We start from the raw sequence: 25,630 nt of genomic DNA on the forward strand, positions 1-25,630 counted from the left end.
ATACCTGTAATCCCAATGGCTCAGGAGGCTGAGCCAGGAGGATCACAAGTTCAAATCCAGCCTCAGCAACTTAGTGAGGCCCTAAGCAATTTAGCAAGACCCTGTTTCAAAATTTAAAAAAAATAAAAAGGGTTGGGGATGTGGCTCAGTGGTTAATGATGTGGCCCTGATTTCAATCCTTGGTACCAAAAACAAAACAAAACATAAAAGAACATGCTTGTGCTTAGCATGTGTGAGATCCTAGCACCAAAAAAAAAATAATAATAATAATCATAACTATTGCTAAAACATACATGGTAGGAAACTGCTTGTGAACAGATACAGATAGGATAACCATTTCTATGAATATTTCTTTTTTTTTAATTTTTATTGTTGGTTGTTCAAAACATTACATAGTTCTTGATATATCATATTTCACACTTTGATTCAAGTGGGTTATGAACTCCCATTTTTACCCTGTATACAGATTGCAGAATCACATCAGTTACACATCCATTGATTTACATATTGCCATACTAGTGTCTGTTGTATTCTGCTGCCTTTCCTATCCTCTACTATCCCCCCTCCCCTCCCCTCCTATGAATATTTCTTTAGGATAAATTCCTAATAACATACAGTTCTCATAAGGGCTTGACCAGTTCCTCACCCTTCACCCATCTTTGTTGTAGCCTTCTGTAGAAATGAAGTCTTGATGAAGGTTGATTGATTGATTGATTGATTAGCGACATCACAAGTGTGAGAAGAACAGCAGTGCAAAGGAGGTCTTCTGTAATTGAGAACGTGTGGGAAGAAATATATGTTCTTTTTTTTAAAGATTTTTTTAGTTGTCAGTGAACCTTTATTTTTATGTATTTACTTGTTTGTGTATATGTGGTGCTGAGAATTAAACCTGGGGCCTCACACATGGTAGGCAAGCACTCTACCACTGAGCTACAACCCCAGCCCCAAGATACATGTTCTTTCTTCAGCATCTCTCCCATCTTAGATTGCTGAAAAGGTGGGGTTTTTGTTTGTTTGTTTGATTGATTGTTTGAAATCAGTTTGATCTCTTCACTTTCATACAGCAGTTGTTTGTTTCTCTCTGTTCATTTCAATCCTGTTATCAGGACATAAGGGTCACGACACTATTATTTTGTGAAACTGTATCATCAGGAAAAACAGAGCACCTGTTTTCCTCTGCTATCACACCACGATCAACACTTCTGTGACCTCCAAAGATGAAGGGACTTCTCCCCACCAGCAACCAAACAACCAATTCTGCAGCAGGTTGCAGCTGGATGTTCTCTAATTCAAGTCAGTTCTGAGACAGCAGCAGATCCCACAGGATAAGGGCTCAGTCTCCAAGATTGCCCCCCCAACACACACACACTTTAGATGTCAATCACAAGCCCCAGGTTGTTTTACCTGTGCTTCTGACGACTATCCATAAATCAGGGTTCCCACCACTCTGCCCTTGGGCTCGATTAATTTGCTCAAGCAGCACACACAACTCAGGGAAGGACTTAACATTTACTGGTTTATTATAAAGGATATTACAAAGGACACAGAGATTTTTAGGGCAAAGTGTGAGAGAAGGTGTGGAGTTCCATGTCCTTTCTGGGTGCGCCACTCTCCCGGAAACTTCCGTGTGTTCAGCTATACAGAAGCTCTCCAGACTTTGTCCTTTTGAGTGTTTATGGAGACTTCATTGCATAGGCACAGATACTAATAGACTGGGTGGAGAGCCAAGCCAGACCTGTCTATTTAGATTCTTCTTGCCTTCTTTGTGCAGCATTCCTTCCTCCAAGTTAGAGAACAGGACTCACTTGATATGAGAAGGTTCTTTGACCTATCAGACAAGGTTAGGCCAGAGAATTTCTTTATGGCCAGCTCCATGATAGAAAGGTGGAGGAAGAGAAGGGGTTTTAATGATCCACCTTGGGGAGGGAGTAATGAGCTAGGAACTAGGGACAAAAAAACAAATATATTTATATGTGTATATAAAAATAATAGTATTGCAGAAATCAACACATCTGGGCAGAGGTATGCGAAGCAACTGTAAAAAGAGAATAATTGCTGGGTTTGTCATATTTGACTGACTGAAGATGTTGTATGTAGTGATAGGCCCTCCTAATGTGGAGACGGGTGTGACTGTTATCCCAGCTTAATGACAGAACCAGTCAAGTTACCTGTTTTCTTGCATCCCAGTTCTTTGCTCACCACAAGGATTAGAACTTGGCTTTCTTTATGGAATTGCCTACAAGGAGAGCATTAACTGGTACCCAGGACTTGAACATGAGTGAATAAGTTGGCTGCTGGTTTTACATATCAGGCTACTTAATTTGTTTAATGTTCACCTGCCACTGTGAAATGGATACTGCCTCCATGTGCTGACAGAATGAAGTGTCTGCAAGCCTGGACACCATGGCAAAGGCAGCCACCTGTCAGCACCACATTCTCTGTGTCCTGTGATGAGTTCTGTCTTTCATTGATATGTTTTCATATGCATTTCTGTGTATGTTTAAATATAATCTTTAGCTTTATTATTGACTTCAGATATTAACATTACATTATGTCTAACCATTCCTCCATTGTTGAAGATTGAGGCTGTCTTTAGTGTTTGATGATAAATGATTCTGCTATAAAATTTTCCTACAGATTCTCCCCTTTTCTGTGCTTTTCCTTTTTAAGTTCTCAAAATGGAACTTCCAGGTCATTGGTTTTGCCAAAGTGAATGAATTCGCCTTATGGCCTATGAAGTGGTTTGATGTATATTTTTCCTTACTGTCATGCTAAATTGAGCTCTGTTATTAAAATATTTTATTGTGAATTATATCCAACATATAAGGAAGAAATCATAATCTCCTATCCAAACTCTTAAGAAATAGAGGATGAAAGAATATTTCCCAAGTAATTTTATGAGGCTGCTCTCCACCAAAACCAGATAAGGACATTTCAAAACAAGAAAATGACAGATGAGTATTTCTCATGAATGTAGGTGGAAAGTCCTTAACAAAAGTATTAGCAAATGAAATTCAGCAATATAGCTTAATATAAAAAGAGTGGTGTACTATTTCTTTTTTTAAAGCAGTTTATTTTTATTTATTTAATTTTTTTATGTGGTGCTGAGGATCGAACCCAGGGTCCCGTGCATGCGAGATGAGCACTCTACTGCTGAGCCACAACCCCAGTCCTGGTGTACTATTTCTTAAGATATCCTTTTTTAGACATTATCTGTAGGAGTCCTGTAGATGAAGATTTAGTCTCTTAAGGCATTATACTCCTGCTTCTCCACTCTAATCCCTCCAAGAAGTTACATTAACATTTTATTAGTTTAATAGTCACTATCCCTATTATCATGCCTATTATTGTACCTATGTAAATATTACTTTTAACTGAACATTATGCTACATTATGACTTCCTTTTGTACTTTTTTCTCAAATTAATATTTGCCTTTTTAAATTTGGTTAACCTTTTTTTGCTTAACCTTTTTTCTTCCCACTCTTTTTAAAAAATATTTTTTGTTGTAGATGGACACAATATTTTTATTTTATTTATTTATTTTTTATGTGATTCTGAGGATCAAACCCAGTGCCTCACATGTGCTAGGCAAACGCTCCGCCACTGAGCCACAACCCCAGGCCTCTCCCACTCTTTTAATGGTCTCTCAATACAACTTTGCATAGCATAATCGCATCAGGTAACCCATTAGTTCCATCTTTGTTTTCTTTGCAGTACCCTGTCTTTAAGTCCTCTTCCCCTTCTCTCTGGCTTGGTATACTCAAGGCCTACTGTCCAGCTTTCTTCCTGGGACTTCTCTTTGCTGTCATTCTTGGAACTCTCTCTGCATTTCTTCATGGTTGGATTCATTACTTTCTGGGTTAACTTAATTATTTTGATCAAGCACATCTGTCTCTTAATTGGTTAAAAAGATGGTGCAATCACACAGAAATCTAGACTCTAGATATTTCTAATGATACCGCCTCCTACCCTCATGCCTCCTTGGAGTTGATCAGTTAGGACCCATTTATGTTCCTGGGGGTAAAATAAAATTCCTAGTACCGGCAGAGTGAAGTGAGGTCACACTGGTGGAGGACTTGGGAGCTTGCCCTCTTTCATGTCTTCCCATTGGTAGGAGTTGGATTCCATTCTACCTTGCCTAGAAGAAGGACTGTGGAGCTGGGCAATAGCCCAGTGGGCTTCAAAGGGATAACTGTAGCTTTCAATAAGGCAACTGAACTGAAGACCTCAAGGAAGACCACTTGACTACCCATTGTAAGTAGTGCTCAGAAGGTATTGGCAATCCAGGTTGGGTCTGTTAAACTCATCAACTGAGCCTGGCCTCATGAAATTTGTACTCCTGAGGATGCCAGCTTCCCAGATCTAGAAATAGGATCAAGGGAAGCAAGGGCATTGCCTTTAGTAATAAACCCAGCCTGGATTGCCAAGACCTTCTGAGCACTATTTGCTGAGAAGAGGGACTGGAGATATGACTTGTGTAGGGTTCATCATCTAATCCCGTGGTGGAAGAGAACCAGACCTAGGAGAAAAGCTCAAGCCCTTCTTCCCTCAGAGGTTAAGCTTGAGCTTATATGTGATTATATAGTTCAAATTGGTGTTTGAACTAGCAACCTAGTGGTGGTCTTAAAAGCAGTAAAGAATGAGAGAGTGGGACTCCTTCCCTTTATCACTATTCTTCCCTCAGAGCTGGTCCTGCCCCCAGAACCCCCCATGGCCTCCACTTAACCACCAGTATGGAAACCAACACTTCAGAATGAAGTGAATTCCTCAGTCTCATCAGCATAGGCTACAGTTTTTAAGAACTCTGCCTTAGCCTGGAAGGTGTGGCCAGTCACCCAGACTTTTTGAAGCTTTTAAGCTTGTTTATTACGTATTTTCATATTTATTTAAGATGGCTTAAGTCAGAGGGCACAATGGTGACAACCTTCAATATGCCTGGCTCTTGAGTCACATTGTTATACTCTGGGCTGGTTTTTTCCTGCAGTTACCTTGTCATCTCCCTTCACCATCCTGCCAGAGATCCCATTACTTCCCTCTTGTGTTGGGTCTCCAATATTCTCACTTCTCACTTCTCACTTCCTCATAATCTTTTATAGTTTACTTCTCCTTTTTGGTGGTGTGCTTCCAGAGAAAGAATGTATGAGAGGTACAAGGAAAAAAAAGAAAAAAGTCAAGACCTTGCCCTTGCATGTTTAAAAAGTTTTTATTCTGTCATTTGATTAATATTTCCTTCGCATATAGGGTTTTTTGAGTTTTAGTTGAAAATATTCCTTCAACATTTTGAAGGCATTGTTTTAATGCCTTCAATCTTCTGTGCTATTAGGAAGTAATTTTATTTTCCCATTCCTTTGTAAAGTTCTATTACTTTCATTCTTTTTTCCCCCAGAATCTTGGAGAATCCTCATTGTTCTCACTGTTTTGGATTATGAAAATTGTGAGTCATGATTTTCATCCATTGTTCTGGTACTTGGTGGACACTTTCTGAGAAAAAAATTAATTGATTTGTTATTGATTTCCTTTCCTTTGTTTGTATTGGACTCATGCTGGTTCTTCTTTTCTTATGGTACCCTATTCTTATTTTATAGATGCAACAGCTTCTTTTATTCTTCTGAGAATTAATGATTTTTTTAAATGCTCTCTTAATCTTCCATAATTTGTTCAAGATGCTTTCTTCTGTTTGTACTTTTCTTTTTTTTTTTTTTTTTGGGGGGGGTGAATTTTAATATTTATTTATTTACTTTTCGGCGGACACAACATCTTTGTTTGTATGTGGTGCTGAGGATCGAACCCGGGCCGCACGCATGCCAGGCGAGCGCGCTACCGCTTGAGCCATATCCCCGGCCCTGTACTTTTCTTATTAGAGGTTTTTTTGGGTGTTATATAATCCCTGGTTGTATGCTCATGGTTAAGAGTAGGAAACTATTGGAAGCTTTGAGCATCACTGTGGAGTCAGTTGTCTAGTTGGGCCATTTACTGGTATGATCCTAATGTCAGAATCTTCAGATTTTCCCTCCACACTTTCCCCGCAAAAGATCCTCCAGTATTTTGCCTGGAGAATTGCCTGGAGCAGGTGACTGCTAGCTTTCTCACAGTCCCAAGACAGGAGAGGGCTGGGGAATCTCAGCAGTCAGCCCTTGATCTCATTTTCAGAACTGTGTCCATGATCCCAGCTATGCCGAGCTAGTCCATTCCCTCTAGAAAACAAAACTCCAGCTTCCCACTGGGCATGGGAAAGAGTGTTCCCTCTTGGCATAGAGTAGCAGAGGGGATCAGAGGATTTTATTGTTTTCTAAGTAGATTCTACACTCCTCCTCAGTTCTCTACAGAGATCTTGACTGCTGGTACTTAACCTATGGAGGATTCTTTGGGGATAAATGATTAGTTCTCCACTTTCTCCTCTCTTGGCTTATATTTCAGCTACTAGAATCTGTTAAGTCACTTATTCATTCAACCGCTTTCTGGATTCCAAAATGTGTTGCTATTGCTTATACTCTGGAAAGCAGTTGAATGACTTGTTGCCTTTTGTCTTTAGAAAAAATGTCATCAGTGTATTCTAATCAGGTTTGGGGAGGGGGAGATATCTGGTGGGCTTGCTTAGTTTGTTATCTTAATTCAGAAGTCCTTTGGAGCACTTTCTGCAGCTGACTGCAGTGACATTGCACTCTCTCCAGCCTCCCTTGCTGGGTCCCCCTCCTTTTTTAACCTTTGAACATTGAAGAGTTTCAAAACTTACCTCTGAATTCCTCTTCATTATCTGTATTTACTCCTCAAGTGGCTTCATCCAGTTCTAGGTTCTAAATACCATCAATGTGCTTCTGCTTCTCACATTCACATGTCCAATGGAGACTTTCTTCTGAATTCATGGTTGCCTTCTCAGAATCCTCTCTTGGAAGTCAATAAGTGCTGCTCCTTCCCTTTCTGACATCTAATCTTTTGGACAGTCCTGGTGGCTGTATTTTTAAAATATCTGGTCACTTCTTACGACTTACCCCCTATTTCAGATATTTGCTTTCTGGACCACCCTATAGAAGATAGCACCCCTTCCAGCACAGCACTCACTCTCCTGTGTATGTGCTTTAGGGTGGGAAGGGGTTGGTCTATGATTAACAGTGGCCTTGTGGTCTCTTTCAGGGACTAGAAATGATGTTTTGTGGTCACCTTTAACATAACTACTCAACAGTTCCCTCTCTGGCTTCTTTTACACACACACACACACACATACACACACACCTCTCCAATTCCAACCCAAAGCCACAGATTATAGCCCTTTTCTCTTCTGAATTTGTAAGTGCCTTCTCCCTCAGTGAAAACCTGACCCTGTTATCATTTCAGAGTGTTGCAGCTAAAGGGATCTTAGAATCTGAGTCCCCATGTTACAAAGAAGAAACTGATTAATAAAGAACTGAGTAGCCAACCCAAGGCAACACTGGGCTTACTTGATTTCTGCATTTGAGAATTGTATAATACTGTACTCAGCATTAAAGGGGCATTAATGATGTGCAATTATTTTTATTTTTTCTGCTGTTATTATTTACTTTCAGATATTTCTTTCTTTCTTCCTTTTTTTTTTGGTATCAGGGATTGAAACCAGCAGTGTTTAACCCTGAGCCACATCCCTAGCCCTTTTTTGTGTTTTATTTAGAGACAGGGTCTCACTGAGTTGCTTAGGGCCTTGCTAAGTTGCTGAGGCTGGCTTTGAACTTGTGATCCTCCTGCCTCAGCCTCCTGAGCCATTGGGATTATAGGCATGTGCCACCATGCCCAGCTTCCAGATATTTCTTTTGGGAAATGATTTTAGAGACAAGTTGCCTGGCACAGACACCTTATGTTAATATTTAATATATAAAATAATTCAAATATATTCAAAATATATTCTATTTTTTTTTCTGGTCACAGTGGAGGCTGAGGGAACCTGAAATGTATCCTGCATAGTGGCATTTCCCCAGGCCTTCTTTCTAGCATCTGTGCCTGTCTACCATTAAGACCAAAAGAATTTGGAGAGGCCATATTCTAGCCCAGAGATATGATCTTTTTTTTTTTTTTTAATGGTCCTGAGGATCCAGACCCAGTGCCTAACGTGCTAGGCAAGTGCTGTGCCGCTGAACTACAGCCCCAGTCCTAGAGATATAATCTTGATGCAGAAATGCCAGCTATTCTTCCTAAAGGTGACCTCTCCATTTCTGCTATGTTGTCCCATTCTGTTCAAGCATCCTCTGATCTGCTTGAAAGGATTTCCTGAACATCTGGTCTGTGACAACAGTGGCCTTGTGGCCTGTCCCAGGAGCTAGAAGTGACTTTTTTTGTGATCACATTTAACACAACTATTCAAGAGTTCCCTCTCTGGTTTACTTATTAATCTTGGCTGAGGACCACAACAATGTCATTTAATTTTTGATTCATAAAATAGTAAGTCCAGCTGGTAGGTGAGAGTCTGAAAAAAAACACATTTTCTCTGTAGTCTATTTCACTCCTTGCCTCAGGGGAAAAAATACTCCCAGACAAAGGTGCTTTTTCCTAACTCAAAGCACCTGCTAGGACTTCTGGTTGCACTGATTAAATCAGCTTAGAGTCAGGCAAGAAGGGCTGGAGTCAGTGGTACAGGGTTTAGATGCTGTGTTAAAGGAAAGGGCAGGAAGATGTCAGGATGCAGCTGCCTACAAGAGAATATGGGGAAAGAAACAAAATGCTTATCTGGGTTTTTGATTATGATTGACTTTTGCTACATGCTCTCATCTGTAAAAATCTTTATTACCTAAAAAGCAAAACAAAACAAAAATGACTCAGGAATATGGAGAAACTGAGTGCCCAATTCATCTGCATGGAAGATGAATATTTCACCAATTAGTTTGGGGCAACTTGAAAAAATAAGTTGCATCTTAAAAAATAATCTTTATTACCTAAAAAGCAAAACAAAACAAAAATGACTTAGCAATATGGAGAAACTGAGTGCCTATTCATCTGCATGGAAGATGATTATTTCACCAATTAGTTTGGGGCAACTTGAAAAAAATAAGTTGCATCTTAAAAAAAAAGAATAAAAAAATATAAGCAGCCATCTTTTGTGTTGTATATTAACTAACTTGCTACCAAAAAAAAATAATACACACACACACACACACACACCATATAGAAATGGAGCTGAAGTTTCCAGGCAGAGTCCCAGTTTTCCCAGATTCACAGAAATCTATGTTTGCGTTTTTGTTAACATGCTGTCCCTAGAATTCAGTAAAGTGCTGGCTACCCACCCTTTACATTTCAAACTCATGGAATGATGGCCTGTCATGTGAGGTGACTATGTCACCTGGGATTTTTCATTGCTGAAGCCTGTCTTGGTTTACGTTTTCTTTCCTTGAACTGAACTCCCTAACTACACTAAAGAATGTGTTTGTGATGCTTCTTTATTTTTATTAGGGTACCAGAACATCTTGTGAAGAGTATAACTTGGCAGACACTGCAAGCTGTAAACTTTTGCCATAAACACAATGTAAGTCTCATGATCTCCCTTGGAAAACAGAAGCCTTCTCTCAAGCCGAGGAGAAACTTTGTACAACATTTTTAATCATACTTTTGTGGGTATAGTTTTCACTCAAACTTTGATTAGCCTGGTTGCAAAAAGAGACTAATCTATCGATTCCTTTTTAATTTTTTTGCTCAATTTTATAAGACATGCATTTTAAAATTATTTTAAGAATATAGTCATCTATTTAGAAACTTCTCAAATCTAAGATGGAAAGATCCCTACTCACTTGAAGTCTATATTGGACTTGTACCCCCTGCAGAGGCTCTGAAATCGGAAGGTGCTTTCTGCCTGTTTGGTGGCAATATGCCCTTTGTAGTAGGTGGAGTCCCAAGCCCAGTGCACAAGTGCTTTGGTGAGATATGAGTGCTAAGTCAGAACTAGAGTAGCCCAGTGGAAGCCTCTTGTACTCCTGTCCACAGCTGGGCTGGTGAGAGGCACAATGGACTATTGCCCAGGTGGTGTGACTTCACTGATTCTGGCAGGCCTGCTGTGCCCTCTAGGACAATCCTGCCCACTCCCTGTCATGGTAACCAGGTTCCAGGGCTGACATACAGCTCAGTGGTAGAGAATTTGCCTACCATGTGGAGGCCTTGGGTCAATTCCCAGTACCACAAAAAAAAAAAAAAAAGAAGAAGAAGAAGAACAACAACAACAAAAACATGAATTCCAGTGTTGGAACTTCATGTTGGCCATGAATGCAACTCAGCTGTAATCTGTCAACCCACCAAGTGTCAGCATCAATTGAGCCAGTAGGGCTAAATCCCCTTCCTTGGGCTGTTCCAAATGATTTTTTTCTGAAGCTGCTTTCCAGGTGGAGAAAATATGAGTGTACCCAGCACCTCTCCCTACTGAGCCTCCATTAACCAAAGGCTGTAATCCTTATCAGGGCTGGGGATGTGTCTCAGTGGCAGGCCACTTGCCTAGGCTGTGTAAGGCCTTGGGTTTGACCTCCAGCACTGAAAAGAAAATAAAATATCATTATTGCACAGCCGTGAGAGTTAACACTTTATATTGCTAGTCACTGTGAACAATGGTTGGTACTTTCCTGAGAGTAGATTTTAGGATGAGAGAGAGAGAGACAGAGAGAGACATGAAGGCCATCATGGAGAAGATCTGAGGCAGTAAAGACAAATATAATGCATACCACAGTTCCCTGGAGAGCCCCAAATGCTCTGTTTGGCTCCATGTGCTGATGGGGGAGGGTGCAGAAACTTGTAAAGAATTCCCAGAACAGAATGGGAGCACATTCTTGCTTACAAGTACTTCTGACCATATGTCACCATGATATTCATGGTTGTACCCATTTATAGTAAAATGTGAAGCCAGTGATAAAAGAGACCTCAGTGCCTAATTGTGAAAACTAGATAGATTATAATAGAATAATGAAAATATTGCCCCCTTTCAAATTTTCTAGACTAATAAATATTTATGGGAAAACACTGATGCTGATCTCTCACCTTTAACATTTTGTTTTTTAAATTTTTTTGTAGTTGTAGACGGACAGATTGACTTTATTTTATTTGTTTATTTTTATGTGGTGCTAAGGATCCAACTCAGTGCCTCACACTTGCGAGGCAAGTGCTCTGCCACTGAGCTACAGCCCTGTCCCTTTTACCCTTACCATTCTTTGGAGTGAGAACCATCCAGGCCCAAGAAGAACTCCTCTCCTATCTCCAGATTCTAGAAAGTCAGGAATAACCCCAGGGCTTCAGGGTACCAAAGGGGTCTCTGAGGTTGCAGAAAGAAGCATTCCCTTGTAGAGAGAAAAACACTTGGGAGAAGGGAAGGTTATTAGCAACCCTGAGTGGTAATTTTGGCCCAACTGAATTTTTAAATGCAATTATTACTTAGGCTGTTGGTTTGTTTTTTTGTCAAGAAAATTATCATTTAATAAGAAAGTTGTATGAAGACTCTCAAATGTTCTTCTAATACCACTCTGTTAAGGAATGTAGGCTGCGGTCTGAAAACCACAGGTGACTGCAGTCTAAATTATGGAGCAGGAGGCACATCCAAGGGGTGGATACAGCTCTGTGAGCAAGATGTGTTGTGGGGCAGAGCTGACATCTAGCGACTCTCCCCAGAGGGTGAGGACTGCTGCCTGTTCTTGTTTATCTTGTCGGGACAAATGTCAGAGCTGAAAGGGAGATCTCCTGGCAAGCTCATGGTTCCCACCCTTCTCTTCCCTGCTTATCTCAGCAGGCCCAGGGCTTGTCCTGTTTACCAGGCCAGCTGTGTTCTCAGCTCAGCAACTCCATTGTGAATTCTGCTTATGCACCAACTCGAAGCTCCTGCAACACTGACACAAGCCTCACTCAGAGCCTTTTACCATTTTCCCTTTCACCTACAGTCATCAGATGAAAGGCAGGGCTACTAGTTAAGTTCAAAGTTCAGATACACAAGCATACATTTTTTAATATATGTATGTTCCAAATACTGCATGGGACATGCTTCTATTTTAAAAATGTTTGTTGGGGCTGGGGATGTGGCTCTGTGGTAGAGTACTTGCCTAGCATGCGTGAGTCCCTGGTTCAATTCTTGACAAAAAAAAAAAAAAAGAGTTTTTATCTGAAATTCAAATTTAACTAGTTGCCATATATTTTTATTTGCTGACTGCCCTATTTTCATTTTTCCTTTTTATTATTCATGGTTCTTTTGAACCCTTTTGGGGATGATTCGAGCTATAGGTATGGAACTAGATGTATTTTAGGTCGTTGCTTTGCTCTTATCCAACAGGCTAATGAAAGATTCAAATGATTTATCCATTATTTGCTAAATGTTCAGGTGTTTTATTTATGTCATGTATTATGGTCACTCCTTTGTAACCTGATTTTGTTATGGTTTTTGTAACTAGTGCATACATAGAGATGTGAAGCCGGAAAATATCCTTATTACAAAACATTCAGTGATTAAGCTTTGTGACTTTGGATTTGCTCGGCTTTTGAGTGAGTATTGAAGTTTTCTTTAGTTAAGTGTTAAAGATGGAAATGGTCTTGATATGTTAAAGAATCTAGATGCTAGAGAAAGCTAGTTCTTGTATATTTAAAGCATAAGCTTGCTATAAATTAGAATTGTGTAATTTCAGAATTCTATAATGTATTTATAATTTGAAAATGTAGACACATACAGTGATTTTGATAGATATGTATGCTATATGAAAATTATTCCAAAGAAAAATGTTATTAAAAAGTATGCTATTCTGGGCTCGGGTTGTGGCTCAGCAGTAGAGTGTGCACCTAGCACGTGCAAGGACCTGGGTTTGATCCTCAGCACCACATAAAAATAAATAAATTAAATAAAGATATTATGTCCAACTACAACTAAAAAAAAAATTTTAAATACAAAAAAAATTTTAAAAGTATGCTATTTTGGCTTCTACTAGGTTGTACTAAAATAATACTTTCCAAAAATACTATTTTAGAAGAGGAGTTTTCAACCTTAACTGAAGATTAGAATCATCTGGGCAACTTTAAAAACTGATGTGCCTAGGCCCTTCCCAAGGATTCTGATATAATTGGACTGGGGTGTGGCCTAAGCATCAGTAATTTTAAAAAAATACTACATTCCAAGTGATTTTAATGTGCAACCAGCATGGAGAACAGCAATTTCAAAAAGCCACAAGCTTGAGGGCAAACTTGCTTTCTTAGTTCTTTCCCTCCCAGTTTTGACTCCAGGTTTCCACCACTTTGTTTTCCATGTTCTATCACTGGCAAGCTGGACCAAGTGACTACTACACAGACTATGTGGCTACCAGGTGGTACCGCTCCCCAGAGCTGTTAGTGGGGGACACACAGTATGGACCTCCTGTGGATGTTTGGGCAGTTGGTTGTGTCTTTGCTGAACTGCTATCAGGAGTGCCTCTGTGGCCAGGGAAATCAGATGTGGATCAACTCTATCTGATTAGGAAAACCTTGGGTAAGTAGTGTTTTTGTTCCACCATTTGGGAAACTGCATAGTTTTACCCATGTTGGCAGTGCAGGCAGAGCCAAGTTCCCGGCCCATCTGATCCTCTTTACGGTTAGGAAAAGGCAACAACTTTGGAGCCTCATTGAAATGGCTCTATTAAATGTGTCCAAGTTTGTTTTAATAATGATAATATTGAGTATTTACTAATTATCCAAAAGACATGAGATTCTCTCTTGAGCATAGTTTAGACCAAGTTAACCTCTGAAAAATAATCATGGCAACAATAGGAACATTTCTGCCAGGGCTTAGTAGTTCACAGAATGCTTTCATGGTTTATTTCATTTACAGATGGTGTACCTCTTATCCAAAATGTTGGGGACCAGAAGTTTTTAGATTTGGGATTTTTAAAAAAAATATTTACAAAATACCTAATGAGATATCTTAGGGATGGGGCCCAAGTCTAAACATGAAATTCATTTATATTTCGTATACAATTATACACGATCCTAAAGGTAATTTTTTTTTTTACTTTTTTCCCTACATGTTTTTTTATTGGTGCGTTATTGTTGTACACACTGATGGTATTTGTTGTTACATATTTATACATGCATACAATATACAATGTAACAATATAATTTTGCCAATATCACTTCCCAGCACTTCCTCCCTCCTCCCCTATCCCACTCCTTGGTCCCTTTCTTCTACTGACTTCCCTTTGATTTTCCTGAGATCTGCCCCCACCTTTCTTTTCCTTTTTTCTCTCTACTTCTCCATATGAAAGAAAACATACAACTGTTAACCTTCTGACTTTGACTTATTTAGCTTAACATAATGATCTCTAGTTCCATCTATTTTCCTGAAAATGCCATAATTCCATTTTTCTTTGTGGTTGAATAAAACTCCATTGTGTGTGTATATATATATGCGTATACACACACACACACACACACACACACACATATCCCACATTTTAAAAATCTATTCATCTAGGCTGGTTCCACAGTTTGGCTATTGTGAGTTGTGCTGCTATAAACATGGGTATGCATGTATCACTGTAGTATGATGACTTTGATTCTGCAGTATAAATCCAAGGAGTGGTATAGCTGGGTCATTTGGTGGTTCCATTCCTAGCCTTTTGAGGAACTTCCATAATGATTTCCATAGTGGTTGAACTAATTTGCAGTCCCACCAACAGTGTAAAAGTATTCTTTTTTCTCCACATCCTCTCCAGAATTTATTATGATTTGTATTCTTGATGGTTGCCATTCTGACTGGTGTGAGATAAAATCTCAGTGTAGTTTTGATTTGCATTTCCCTAATTGCTAATGATATTGAACATTTTTTTTTTACATATTGGCCATTTGTATTTCTTCTTTTGAGAAATGTCTATTTAATTCATTTGCTCATTATTAATTGGGTTATTTGATTTTTTGGTGTAAAGCATTTTGAGTTCTTTATAGATATTAATCTTCTGTCAGAAAAGTAGCCAGCAAAGATTTCTTCCCATTCTATAGATTTTCTCTTCGAATTCCCAGTTGTTTCCTTTGCTGTGCAGAGACTTTTTAATTTGATGCCATACCATTTATTTCCTGAACTTCAGGGGTCTTATTCAGAAAGTCATTGCCCATGTCTATATGCTAGAATGTTGACCCTGTGTTCTCTTCTAAGAGTTGCATAGTTTCTGGTCTAATTCTTAGGTCTTTGATCCATTTTGAGTTGATTTTTGTGCAGGGTAAGAGATAAGGGTCTAGTTTCATTTTTCTACATATGGATAAACAGTTTTCCCAGTACCATTTGCTTAAAATGTCTTTTCTCTAATGTATGTTTTTGGCATTTTTGTCAAATATCATATGACTGTATCTGTGTGGGTTTGTCTATATGGTGTCTCTATTGTGTTTTCCATCCTATATTATTGGTTTATGTGTCTGTTTTTATGCCAGTACCATTCAGTTTTGTTACTATATCTCTGTAGTATAATTTGAAGTCGGATATTGTGATGTTACTATAGCTCTGTTGTATAATTTGAAGTCAGGTATTCTATTTTGGCCTAGAATTGCTTTGGGTCTTTTATTCTTCCAAATCAATTTTTGGAGTATATTTTCTAATTCTGTGAAGAATGCTATTGGTATTTTGATGGGAATTGCACTGAATCTGTACATTGCTTTTGGTGGTATGGCCATTTTAACAATATTGATTCTGCCTATCCATGAACATGGGAGGTCTTTCCATCTTCTGGGTTCTTCTTCACTTTATTTCTCCTGAAGGTTATACAATATTTTTAGTGCAGCTGTGTTTTGATTACAATCACATGAGATTAAATGTGGATTTTTTAACTTTTGTCATCATGGTGGTATTCAACAAGTTTCAGACTTTGGAACATTTTGGATTTCAGGTTTTGGGACTGGGGATGCTCAATTTGTATTATGATATGTTAATTCATTTGGATATCCCTAACTTCAGCCTGTCTGACTAGTTTGGATTATTCAGACTCTATGTAGGAAGATTCCCAAACTTCTAAGTATAAGGCAGAAAGACTGGCTCTTTCTAATGCTACTTCTCTTTTCCTTCTTTCCCACCTCTATGCCCTTTCCTTTCTCCTTGAGGGGAGTGGTAAGAGCAGAGGAGAAGAAAGAAGAGAAAGTGAGGGACAGATGAAAAGGTTCATAGGCAAAGACTGCCCTTTTCAGAAGGCAGAGAGTTTAGATACTACTCTCCTAAGTATCCCAGTTTAAAGCAAAATTTTCCTACTCCGTAAACTCTTATAGCACCTGCCATCATCATGTCTTGCCTTCTACTATAAGCTGCTTGATGGTGAGATGGTGTCTTATATTTGTACTTACCAACAACCAATGTCTGCACATTGTAGACACCTTGTAACCCTTTCAGGGGCATCTAGTCTTCTGTGGATGTAATTCCCCCAGTGATTTAGGACACCCTCTCTGTGTCATCCCTCCAGCTCTGATGGAAGGTCATTAGGGCATAGGGGATTGTGCTCACAAGGAAACCACTGAGGATGGAGACAGAGGCATTAGAAACTATATTTTGACCTCCTCCAAAATGGAGCAAGGTTTTAGATTTGAATGAGAGGTAAAGTTCTAAAATCAGTAAACTTAAGACAATTTGATGCCCTTGTGTAGGAACTCTAGTTCAGTCCAATGGAGACATGCACAGGCCCTTGATTGGAAAGTTTTTGCTTTTCAGTCTGCTCTGGAAAGTGGGGCTGGGTGTGCCTTAAGGATTCCCTCCTTATATTCTCTGAACAAATTTTCCTTTAAGGGTATTATCCCTAGAATTTTATATGAGGATGATTTTAGCCCATTTAACTGCAATTTTGGCAGGCTGAGCTTCACATGTCCCCTCAAATACAGATATGCTCCTTTTGTATCAATCCTTTACATTGTAAGTGCTTCTCAACAGTAGATGAAATGGCATTTCCAATTGATCACTAATTGGTAAATTAAGAAAAGATGGTTCCAGTTTGAAAATGTGTTCCTTCTGGCTAGAAAATTTTCTGTGATTTCTTTCCTCCCTCCCTTTGAAAATATTTATCAAATGCCTTATAGTTGTTGCCCTTTTGTTACTTTTTAAAAAGGCATTATTTTATTTGTGTGTCTACTTGAGTTGCTTGGTTTGGATTCCTCAAACAGGTTGTAAGCCCTCCAGCCAGTCAACTTTTAGACAAACCAGACAAAACCTTGCTGACTTAGACTTCTGTTGCTTACCATCTCTGAGCCAAATAAAGGTGCATTGTCCACTGTAAAGCTCAGTGTAGGCTGTTTCGCTTGAATGCTTCTCCTTCTGTTTGGAAAAGAGAACTGCCCCCTTTGTAGGTGCAGGTACAGACAAACACAGCTTCCGTGGAGGGAGACCATAGATTAGTGTTTGGTAACCAATCTCACTTCCTTCTTTCTTTTCCAGGAGATCTCATTCCTAGACACCAGCAAGTATTTAGCACGAATCAGTACTTCAGTGGGGTGAAAATTCCAGACCCTGAAGATGTGGTGAGTAATCCATTTTGGAGAGAGCTCTTCAGACCAGGCTAGCTAAGTCTTGGTAGTTACTCACTTTCTTCATCTGCCATAGCTCACCCTGTACTGGAAGTTTTGTATTAGAGTGAAAAAGAACATGGGAGCAAATGGGTTAACGAGATCTCAGCTTTCAGTGCTAATTTAGATAACAGAGTTTAGTCAGCCTGTCAGACAGGAATGCAGAACTGTCTGCCCCAGCTGTACTTGTCCCTTATCATTTTCATCAACTGATCCTCAGTAGCTCAGAGCCAGTCAACTTTTAGACAAACCAGACACTGGCCCATGAAGGAAAAGATAACTACCCAACATTGTCCAGATTCCATACTCTACTGTTACTGACTCTCAGATCATGGGGGAAAAACATAATGAACTTTCTAAGCAAGCCTCACTCTGGTTCCTGTTTTCTGTGGCTGATGTGGAAAAAAACATTTTTAAAAGAACTGAAAAATTAAAAATGCTCATACCCTTAACCTACTTTCTTTTTTTTAATATTTATTTTTTAGTTGGACACAATATCTTTATTATTTATTTTTATGTGGTGCTGAGGATTGAACCCAGGGCCTCGCATGTGCTAGGCAAGCACTCTACCGCTGAGCCACAACCCCAGCCCCCCTTAACCTACTTTCAACAATTTATCTCAATAAAACCATCAGACAAGGCATAAAGATGTAGCATTTAACAGAAACAATTTCTTGTAGTGTTCATCAGCAGGGGATTATTATACTACATCCATGCAGTAGAACTATGTCATAGCCTGGAAAAATATTTAGATTTATATGTATTCATCTGAAAAAGGACACAACATGTTGTTAAAGGAAAAACAAAGTTTATAGAACAGCATGTTTAATTTGACATAAATTAAATGTTTAATAAAATATGCAACATCAGTGAGGTCCTAGGTTCTAGCTCTAGTGCTGCCAAACAAAGAACATTTCAGAGCATAATCGAGGTTTGTGAGACCCAGGGTTCCTGTGGTCTGAGGAAGGTATTTTCAAACTGAAACTAACACTCTCTTACATTGCTGACATTTTCCAGATGGAAGTTCTGCCTGTCCCTTGCATTTACATCTCCTCTTCCCTCAGCCTCCTGGGCTTGTCCCACAGCTAAGGCTTCCACTTCCCTAGCACACCCCTTCCTGCACTAGGAAAAGTGGGTCATGCTGGATAAGCAGGAATAAAATCTGGCATATGGGAGGTGACCCAACTGACTCTCTTGTGACCTGTACATTTCCAGTTCTGCACCAAATATTCCTCAGCAATTTCCTGTTTGATTGTCTACTAGTGAAGTTTCAGAAAAAGTCCTGGTTTCATAAATGAAAAAAACTTCCCATGGTGTCCCAGAGGTTGTCTTGCAGGAGATTTCCTGTTGACAGAAACACAGGAAGAAGCAGTGCAGGAGCTGCACTGGTTGAACATCTGTGCTCCAGTCCCCCTGCTGGTCACTAACCCACTGGCTTCTGGGCTGGGAGACTGGTTCAGCAGGCAGGATGGGCCCTGACATCTCACAGCCAACCAGCTGGCCTCAACCCAGGCACTGTTGCTGAGCCAGCAGAGCCTGATGTGAGTAATGTCATGTCAGTTCCCAGAGGTGCTCACATTTAACACACAGAGCAAAAGAACTATTTAGGCTATGAGGGTTGAGGGAAGGCTCTCAAGGACAAAGACAGATCAGCTTTAGGATTTTCCCCCTCCTTTTGAATACAGGGAACTCCAAAAGGGAGGCTCTTCTCTCTTCTCATCAGTGATTAGCATGTGCACAATCAAGAATTAATTGCTGGGCTGGGGATGTGGCTCAAGCGGTAGGGCGCTTGCCTGGCATGTGTGCGGCCCAGGTTCGATCCTCGGCACCACATACAAACAAAGATGTTGTGTCCGCTGAAAACTAAAAAAAATAAATAAATATTAAAAAAAAAAAAAGATTTGCCATCTTTATATACAAAATGTACTGTGGTCATTTATTTTGCTCAACTTGGCTGCCTCTTTTCTCAGCTTCCCTCCTCAATTAGCCTTTGTCAGTGGTATGTCTCTTTAACTGGCCTATTTGTCTGCCTGACATGGGGCAGCGTTCCTCCCATTTATAGTGTTATTCCTGATTGACTCCAGCATGACTAGAGCAAAATAGCCTTATATGGCCAAAGGGAGATTGGTGAATCCTGGCTCAAGAGACTCTTTAAACTGTGAGCTGATCAGAGAAACAGCAGCAGGTTTTTGTGGGAGGAGACAACAGTGTTTATTCCAGAAGTCTAAGAAGCATCTGTTCACCTGGGTGGGGGGGGGAATCTATTTTGAAATTCTCTTATATAAATGTCAATAGCTGTTATATAATTAGAGACCCTTTTTATAATGCCATTGTAAATGCCAAAAGTTATTCTCAGGTAAAGCAGGTTATATAAATTGAGGCAGAAAAAAAATAACAATTGCTCTGCAAGTGTTTATTGTTGTTTTGTTTTTTTTTCATTAGTATTTACTGATTTGCCATCTTCTTGAGGAAGTGAATTTGGAAAAACATTTTGGAGGTGGGGAGAGAATGAGCTTGTGAAACAGACATAAGGAGGTGATTTCTGATGGGAGGTGGAGTGGGAATGGGTGGAGGAGGCAAGGAAGGTGCTAGGAAGACATTTCTATTCAAAGGAAATTTAATTTGAGGTAACTTAATTTGAATACATGCGGTATACTAAAAACCCCTTTTCTTTTCAACAGGAACCACTTGAGTTAAAATTTCCAAACATCTCTTATCCTGCCCTGGGGCTCCTAAAGGTAAAATCATGGCTTTCCACAGACATGGAAGCACACAAATGTCATCATTGGGGAATCTGAATTACTTATGGCAATCCACAAAATGAAGTGTTCCTTTTAGGATTCTTCTCTTTCAAAAAGCTTAAATATTTTCAACTTTTAAAATGGGTCACATTCTATTATAGTGAAAACATCTGAAAGAATTTCTCACTTTAAATAAAACTAACATGTATTTAAAATCTAAATTTACACAAAATAGAAACTTCAAAGAAGTGGTACTTGTAAAAGGATCCTTATAAAAGGATCTTTTTCTTTAAAAGAAAAAATGCAGAACTATATGATCCTTTAAATAGTGAATGCCCCAGTACATGTGAAGTACATTTTGATTTTAAAACTTGACTTATATATACATTTTTAGAAATATAGCCATTATGTAAAATGAGGTATGGTACCTCACTTTTAACTATTTGCAAGTTATAATCAATGTCTTACATATTTCAAAAACTATTTAATACATTTGCTGATGCATTTATAAAAAAAAGTGAGGCAATTAATTGGGGTATGTAGTTGTGGGATTTATCTATCCAAGTGTAAGCCCTACGGCCTACTTAATGACAAAGAAAATAGTTAAGAATGATGTAATATAAAGGCATATGTATTACACTTTTCTCACATTCATAGTCATATATGCTTATAATGCACAGACTGTTTCTGAAAAGTCACACTAAATTAAATAAAAAGATGGAATGGGGAATGGGAAGAGACAGTAGAGTTAATAGATGAGTGGCAGAGACTTTGATTTTACTGTATGAATTTTATTTGTATTACATATAAATAGTATTTCTAAATAAAGTTTTTACAAACTACCTGAAGGAAAGCTGGGCATGGTGGTATACACCTGTAATTCCAGCTACTTGGAAGGCTGAGGCAAGAAGATTGCAAGTTCAAGGACAGCCTGGGCAATACAGTGAGAACTGTTTTCGAACAAACAAACAAAGCACCTAAAATATATCAAGATGGTTAAGTGGATTGTCCCATTTGGCCACTGGGGTGAACTCCAAAATTATATCCTACTTCCCCATGGCAGAACACCAGCTGACTCAGGAATAGAACAAGGTAGAGAGAATTCTTTGATTCTGCTTCTAGAGACTTATTTATTATGTGGATACCCCTTTAGGAATGACTGTGGAAGGAGCTAAAACCATGCATGACCTGTGTTTTCCTTACTTTTTCCCCCTTGTTATTCATAACCAAAGTTTAGTCTTTCACAAATACCACATTGTTACTCATATATGGAAGGTGAAAAGGTTGATATAACATAAGTAGAGAATAAAACAGTGGTCACTAGAGGCTTGGAAGGTAGGAGAAGGGGGCTATAGAAGAATAAGACCTAGTGTGCCACAGCACAGTAGGGTGACTATAGTTCACAACAATTTGTTATATATTTTATAAAGAACTAGAAGAGAGGAGTTAGAAGGTTCCCAACACAAAGATATGGTAAATGTCTAAGGAGATGAAAATGCTAATTATCCTGATTTGATCATAACCTATCATGCATATACATGTGTGAAATAATCACATTGTACTCCATAAATATGTAAATTATGTGTCAATTAAAATAATTTTTTAAATAAAATCAATCTTAAAAACTTTAGCCTTTCAGAAAAGAAAAATGAAATTAGTAAGTTCCTACAATTAGAAGGATTTTTTTTTTCTTTCAGGGTTGCCTCCACATGGACCCTGCTGAGAGATTGACATGTGAACAGCTGTTGCAGCACCCATATTTTGACAGCATCAGAGAAGTAGGGGATTTGACAAAAGAACAAGACAAACCAACAAGGAAGACTTTAAGACAGAGCCGAAAGCACCTGCCTGGGGTAAAAATGGTGCACTGCTTTACAGAAACAACCAAGGTTATAGTTTCAAATGATCCCATACCTGCCACCTGGTTCAGAGTTGGCATCTAGACGTGAGGGTGGCAATTGTGGCTAACAGCTCTAGCACCCTTATTCCAGCCCTAAGAAACAGGTCACACCATCTATCAACCCCAAAGATACCCATCTTCTGAGGTCCTTGCCCTGTTGTTTCCTGCTGCCATACAGGGGCAAGGGTTTCTGATGTACATGAGCACAGATCTCAATCAGGTACATCAGTCCAGCTGAATGTGCTTCTTGCACTGGGAATGAAATCAAATCTATCCAGGAAGTTCTTTGTCATCATGTTTACCTTCAGAATAAACATTCCAGGCTTATCCAAAAAAGGGAACTATTTTTTCTCCTGATCCTTTAATTATCAGAGCTGGCTAGGGTTACTACAGCAATGAATGTTTGCAGTGCTTTCAACGGGACAGCACATTGAATCAGAGAATAGCACACAAACTGCACACTGGGAGCCTGTGGAAAATCTTGATTGGTAAAATGACCTTATATTTTGTCAGAAGGCAAAAGCTGTAACGATCTCTGGTCTATAGTTAGAACCACAGCTAAGAATGACTGGTTGCTCTTGGTCACTTCTGAATATACCTAGGCACTCCTTAAGCTATAAACTATCTTACTTTAGTTTTTGCATTTGCAGCTTCCACTGCATTAAATGCATCAGTATATGCATTCATCTTGAATGCATATTGTGTGTGAGGTTTGGAGAAGGGAAGAGGTGGAGAGTTCATTAGGAATAGGTACTATATGATCTCCAGGGCCCTGAGATAGGCCACACACAGTCACAGCATTAGGAATGTTTTAGTTTCATTCTTTATTATATATGACCCAGATAGCAAAACAGGCCAGAAATAGATTCCCCACCTCCTGACTGGAGGGTTATCCGCATCTCACTGTTACTTTGTGTTGAAGAGCAAAGAAACCTGATGGAAGTATTTCTCCTTGAAAGGATAGTGGAACCTGTTTGGTATATTGCTTTTAAGTCCTGAAGGATTTGATTGTTTGGTTTAAAAGAAGTACCTTCTTTTCAGATGCTTAAGGCCTTATAATATAATACCAAAAAAAAAAAAAAAAGAAAAAGAAAAAAAAGTACGTTCTCCTTACTTTCATTTGACATTGACAATAAATTTAATTTTCTGAAAATTCAAAGGAAGTAGTTTTGCCTTTTTAAGGGAATAAAAGGCAAATTTCCTTCATGCTCTGGACATCAGTTTTCTCTGCTCTAAGGCAGGGAATTGGTTTAAATTATTCCTAAGGTCCCAGCAAGCTCTCAACTCCTATAAACCTATGTTATTTCACAATAATGTTAACATTGTAGATTTTATTTTTTTAATATTCTCTAAATTCTCTTTAATGTGTGTATTTGCTTTTTAATGTAAAACAAACCTTTAAAAGGAAAAGCAAAGACCAAATTAAAACCTTTTGTCTCTCAGGTTCTACATTTGTGCCAAAAAAAGTATTTGTGCTGAAAAGTTGCTTAATTACCTCTTTTGTGATGTATTCTAAATAATGAAAACAATGCATGGCATTGTTTTAAATCTATTTCTGGTTTTGTCTTTTCAGTTGCAGTACTTACCTCAGCTTACTAGCAATAACATCCTTCCAGCTTTGGAGAATAAGAAGTACTACTGTAATACCAAGAGATTTAACTACCATTTTCCAAACATTTAAGAAGCTAGGAGATTGGTGATAAAGGAAGAAGTGACCAATAAGTTGAAGAAAAGAAAACTTACACATTTAGTTAAAAACAAGCACAGTGTTGAAAACACCCCAGGAGAAAATATAAACAACTGGGAAGCCACTTGGCAAGATATGAAGGGAAATTCCAGATTCAGTCTTCCATGCGTGATGATGGTGTCCAGAATAGAAAAAAAAACAAACTTGGAGTTTCACTTGTATTTTTGTTTATCTAAGAAGCTGAGCTTATGGACAGAATATAAACTATATCCACTGCCCATACTTCTAGAAAAATTAGATGATGTCAAAAAGATTTATGCTTTAGTTATACTGTATGCCACATATGAAAAATGAATTACAAAATGTCCATATGTATTTCCTTGGATCTCTGTTGCCCCGAGTCCTAACTTCTGCCTTGCAGATAGTTTGACATCAATGTAAGCAGAGTTGTAGTTCTTGAAATCAAAATGTTTAAAATTCCATTTCCTGCTTGCTCTGTCTCTTGATTTTTGTTTTAAAGTTTTTTTTTAAGTTATTCAAAGTATTTAAAATCTTATGTTTAATATAAAGATTTTGTGATTGCCTGTACATTTAATGATTATGTTTATACATTTCTTGAAAATACTTTTGTCTTTACCTTTAGTAAAGGATGCATCTTAGTCACTTTTGCAGCAAGATGGATTTATTATAATCTGTCCACACTTGTTCACCTAATTCCTCTTGAAAACAATGGCATGAAGCCTGGCAGCTGACCAAGGTGGTCAAGGGGTAGAACAAGACCTACAGGCTTCACAGGGACTGAATCTGTCAGCCTGAAAATAATAAGTACTTTATTCTCTCCAGCTTAGCCTCAGGCTTTGGAGACAGTTCTGTGGGTAGAAATGCATAGTGATCTGGGTTTTAGAAGAAACTGCTTATGAACTTTTACTTGAGTCATGAAAGATAATAGGATGTTGTTTTAGTCAGCTTTTTTTTTTTTTTTGCCGCTGTAACCTGCCCATAAAAATTGTGGAAGAGGAAAAGTTTATTCAGGAACTCACAGTTTCAGAGGTCTTAGTCCATAGGCAGCTGGCTCCATTCCTCAGGGCTTGAGGTGAAGCTGAACATCATGGCAGAGGAAAACAGCTGATGATCAGGCAGCAGAGAGAAATTCCACTCACCAGATAAAAAATATATACCCTAAAGGCATGGCCCTAATACCCACCTCCTCCAGCCACACCATACCCACCTTCACTTACCACTCAGTAAATCCCTATTAGGGGATTAATTCACCATTTGGGTTAAGGCTCTCATAACCCAATCATTTCTCCTCTAAATCTTGTCAAATTGTCTCACACATGAGCTTTTGGGGGCACCTCACATCCAAACCATAACAGGTGTTGACTGATGTTTTCCCTGACATATCTTCTTATATAATATATATATATACATATATATATATATATATATATATATATATATATACACACACAAAAAATACATATACACACATATGTATATACTCATGCACACATGTGCATGTGTGTGTGTTATATAACACAATCCTAACAAATATAAGTTAAAAGAAAGTAGTCCAGCAGGATGTGGTGGTGCATGTCTGTAATCCCAGCTACCCAGGAGGCTGAGACAAGTTTGTGATAGAAATACATTATATATTTCTATCACCCTACTCCTTAACCCAAGAAATATGGAAGCAGATGATTATAACTGTCTGGGCAATTTAGTGAGATCCTCCCCAAAAATAAAATAAAAAGGGCTGGGGATATAGCCCAGAGAGTGCCCCTCAGTTTAATCCCCAGTAGAGTGTATGTAGGGGGAGGGAAAGGAATTCT

At 38.7% G+C, this 25,630-nt stretch overlaps 1 protein-coding gene across 3 annotated transcripts in view; it reads left to right on the forward strand.

Annotated features, from left to right (window-relative positions):
• Positions 1-25,236, forward strand: part of Cdkl1 (cyclin dependent kinase like 1) — a 52,533-nt gene extending 27,297 nt beyond the window's left edge. For 2 of the 3 annotated variants that reach the window (XM_048798611.1, XM_048798612.1), the window contains exons 4-10: positions 9,413-9,485; positions 12,373-12,463; positions 13,233-13,433; positions 17,343-17,425; positions 20,152-20,208; positions 21,909-22,100; positions 23,685-25,236. In XM_048798611.1, the coding sequence (XP_048654568.1) occupies positions 9,413-9,485; positions 12,373-12,463; positions 13,233-13,433; positions 17,343-17,425; positions 20,152-20,208; positions 21,909-22,100; positions 23,685-23,792 (805 nt within the window). In that variant the 3' untranslated portion in view covers positions 23,793-25,236. The remainder of the gene's footprint in view (positions 1-9,412; positions 9,486-12,372; positions 12,464-13,232; positions 13,434-17,342; positions 17,426-20,151; positions 20,209-21,908; positions 22,101-23,684) is intronic. The other variant, XM_015490910.2, reaches the window with a different exon arrangement.
• Positions 25,237-25,630: the final 394 nt, after the last annotated feature.

This window comes from Marmota marmota, unplaced genomic scaffold, assembly GCF_001458135.2.
Source record: "Marmota marmota marmota unplaced genomic scaffold, marMar, whole genome shotgun sequence".
Taxonomy (NCBI): domain Eukaryota; kingdom Metazoa; phylum Chordata; class Mammalia; order Rodentia; family Sciuridae; genus Marmota; species Marmota marmota.